Here is a 2,793-nt window from a genome sequence, read left to right on the forward strand (position 1 = left end):
CCACCTCTGTTTCTGAGTCTACCTCTGTTCCAGAGTCCACCTCTGTTCCAGTGTCCACCTCTGTTCCAGAGTCCACTTCTGTTCTTGAGTCCACCTTTTTTCCTGAGTCCTCCTCTGTTTGTGTGTTCTCAGGACTCCAGGGAGGCTGTGCTCTGGATGGCGGTCCACCACAAGCAGAAGAAAGCTCTGGAGATCTTTTCCAGAGAAGTCGCTCCTGCAGGGACCGGCATGGGTACGACAAACTCTGTTCATCTGTGACCAATCATGACCTTGACATAGGGCTGGACGAAATGGCCCAAACTTTTATCACATTATATTTCTTAATTTTGGTCGATAACGATATAATTCAATATCGATATAAACAATATAAAATCCTCAGAAAAACTACAAACTATACAAATAAATTAATGTTCACCTTTTATTTGTATTTATCCTTCAAAAACATTGAAATCTGTCAAATAAACATGAAATGCTCAACTTTGTCAATATTAATAGTTTTAACTTTAAACAACTTTAAAATTGACAGCACTGAAATTCGTTGTTAATGAAATAAAATTTTTGGGCGTCTTTACTGAGGAGATGCTGACATGGAAATCTCATGTAAAATAATTAACAATAAAAATTTATTCAACCTTTATTTAGACTGTAAATCCCATTGAGCCTCGAGGACTCATTTACAAGAGAGACCTGATTTAATAAAGAATGATGACAACAATGGACAACAGCAACAACAATAAGCAGTTATAAAAACTCAGTTGCATTACTGTATAAAGTAAGAGTTTTTGAATGACAGCTTTGTGTATATTGTATAATGTAATGATTGTTCCATATTGAATCTGTTGTAATGAAGTTTGGGGAAAAGCAAGTAAAACAATTACAAATCCTATTTTTATTTTTTACAAAAATGAGCTATAAGAATTATTAGTATTATGAAGCGCTATGGTCACCAGACAAATATATTATTTCATCAATTGAAATTATTAAAATGCTATGATTTGGTTGAATATAGTATTTTACAAGTCATGTATAAAGCTCATAAAAATATTAGCCCCAAACATTCAATTAAAATTAGTAAAAAATAAATATAAAAAAAGGAGAGTCAATATAACTTAAGGGAATGTAAATGTTTGTAAAACCTCCATTTAGAACTGGTGTGAAGGAGCTGTGTTGTAGTTCAGGGAACAGGATTATGAATTGTCTTGATATCACCATAAACATTTCTAAAACAATTTATATGTTTAAAAAGATGTTAAAGTTGTTGGGAAGGTTTAGTACCAGGTGAAGGATACCTGAAGTTTTTTGTTTTCAGTTTGGAGATTGTTCAAGTTGAGGTTGTTGTTTGTTTCTAGTTATTTTGTAGTTTTTAAATTAGGGCAGATAAGATTTTTCTTCTTCTTTCTGCAACATTTTCATTCAATGTTTTTTTTCTTTCTGATGAATTAGTTTTATTTTAAATGAATGAATTAATGATAAAAACCTGCAGCGCTGGGGGTGTTTCAGGGACACGTTGGCTCAAACTTTTATTGTGCTTCATCTTGTGACATCATCTTCTGTCAGGTGGAACGAGTTCGATGTTCCAACCGCGAGTTAGAACGAGTCTCCGTCACATTTTGCAGCAACTGACTGAAACCTGCAGTTTATCGGATCTTAGAAAGATGAACCACTTCCAAACTAGCAAATTAGTCTTTTCAGAATCAGAATAAACTTTATTGGCATTGCACCGAGATACAACGAGAACATGTACGTACAGTCGTCCGAAGATGGGTGGAGTGCACGAAGCTGTGGCTAAAATAATCAGCGCGGCCTCTTATTCTTATTCAGAATAATATTTCTCTTAGATAAGAAAAGTAAAGAAAACATGAGGAGAGACGGTATAAAAAAAAAGATCTCTCACTCCGTGTCCTAGACAGGGCACGATTTGAGGCATCAAACAAACCTGCCACAGCAAAGCAACATGAACAGACGTTATACATGAACATATAGGTGGAGAAGATGTTGAAGTTTTACTTCTACGGTTCTACTTCTCCCACCTGATCGAGCCGGGGCAGAACCACGCCGTCACCAGGTGAGCGCACAACCAAACAGGAAGTGAAGCTCTGACTCGTAGCATAGTCCAGAGCCCCCCCTCAGCCATTGTCCAGATAAGAGGTGACGTTCATCTTCAGCTCAGTTGAGGTTCTGTCACATGTCCACGGCCTTGGGGGAGGGAGGGGTGAGGAAACAGTCAAAGCATCTTTGTTGGTTTCTAAACATTCCAGGAGGAGTTGAGATAAGTCCGGCATCAAGGCCACAGTTTGGGTCAGGCAGAACTCATGAATTGTTGTTTCTGCCTTTAAAGTCTTGCTGTACATATTCTCTGATGGAAACTCCAAAACAGCCGAATTGATCCTTTACTCCAAAGTCGAGCTCACAGCTTCTCCAAGATTATTCCACCATTCATGAGTGCTGCCAGGGAGATCACAGTCCTGATAACAGCTGCTCCAACTCCCTGTCACAGCTCCACATTCAGTCCGAGCTCTGTCAAGCTTCAACACCTCCACATGAATTTGTAGACAACCAGATTCCACCAACCAAACAGTAGATTCTAGTCGTCATCGTGAATCCAATTTGTTCCTTAAAGAGGTCAGAGGGTCCTCCTTACCCTGACTCCTGTCGGGAGAAGTTGATCGATTTTGTTGAGAGACCAGCTGATCCTTCCAATTAAGAGGTATGCAGGAAAAAAAAGAGGCTTTTTAAGGTTCACAGGACAAAAGAGCGCAGCAGGGAAGCGGGCGGGGGGGGGGGGGGGGGGGG

General features: G+C 39.1%; 1 protein-coding gene across 1 annotated transcript in view; it reads left to right on the forward strand.

Moving 5' to 3' along the window:
* LOC119419435 overlaps positions 1-2,793 on the forward strand; it is a gene marked incomplete at its 3' end in the record, with an annotated part of 25,929 nt that overhangs the window by 19,605 nt on the left and 3,531 nt on the right. Inside the window, 1 exon segment of the mRNA XM_037686776.1 lies at positions 133-232. Coding sequence (XP_037542704.1) covers positions 133-232 — 100 coding nt within the window.

The sequence above is a fragment of the Nematolebias whitei genome, chromosome 1 (assembly GCF_014905685.2).
Source record: "Nematolebias whitei isolate Nwh7 chromosome 1, NemWhi1, whole genome shotgun sequence".
NCBI classification, from domain to species: domain Eukaryota; kingdom Metazoa; phylum Chordata; class Actinopteri; order Cyprinodontiformes; family Rivulidae; genus Nematolebias; species Nematolebias whitei.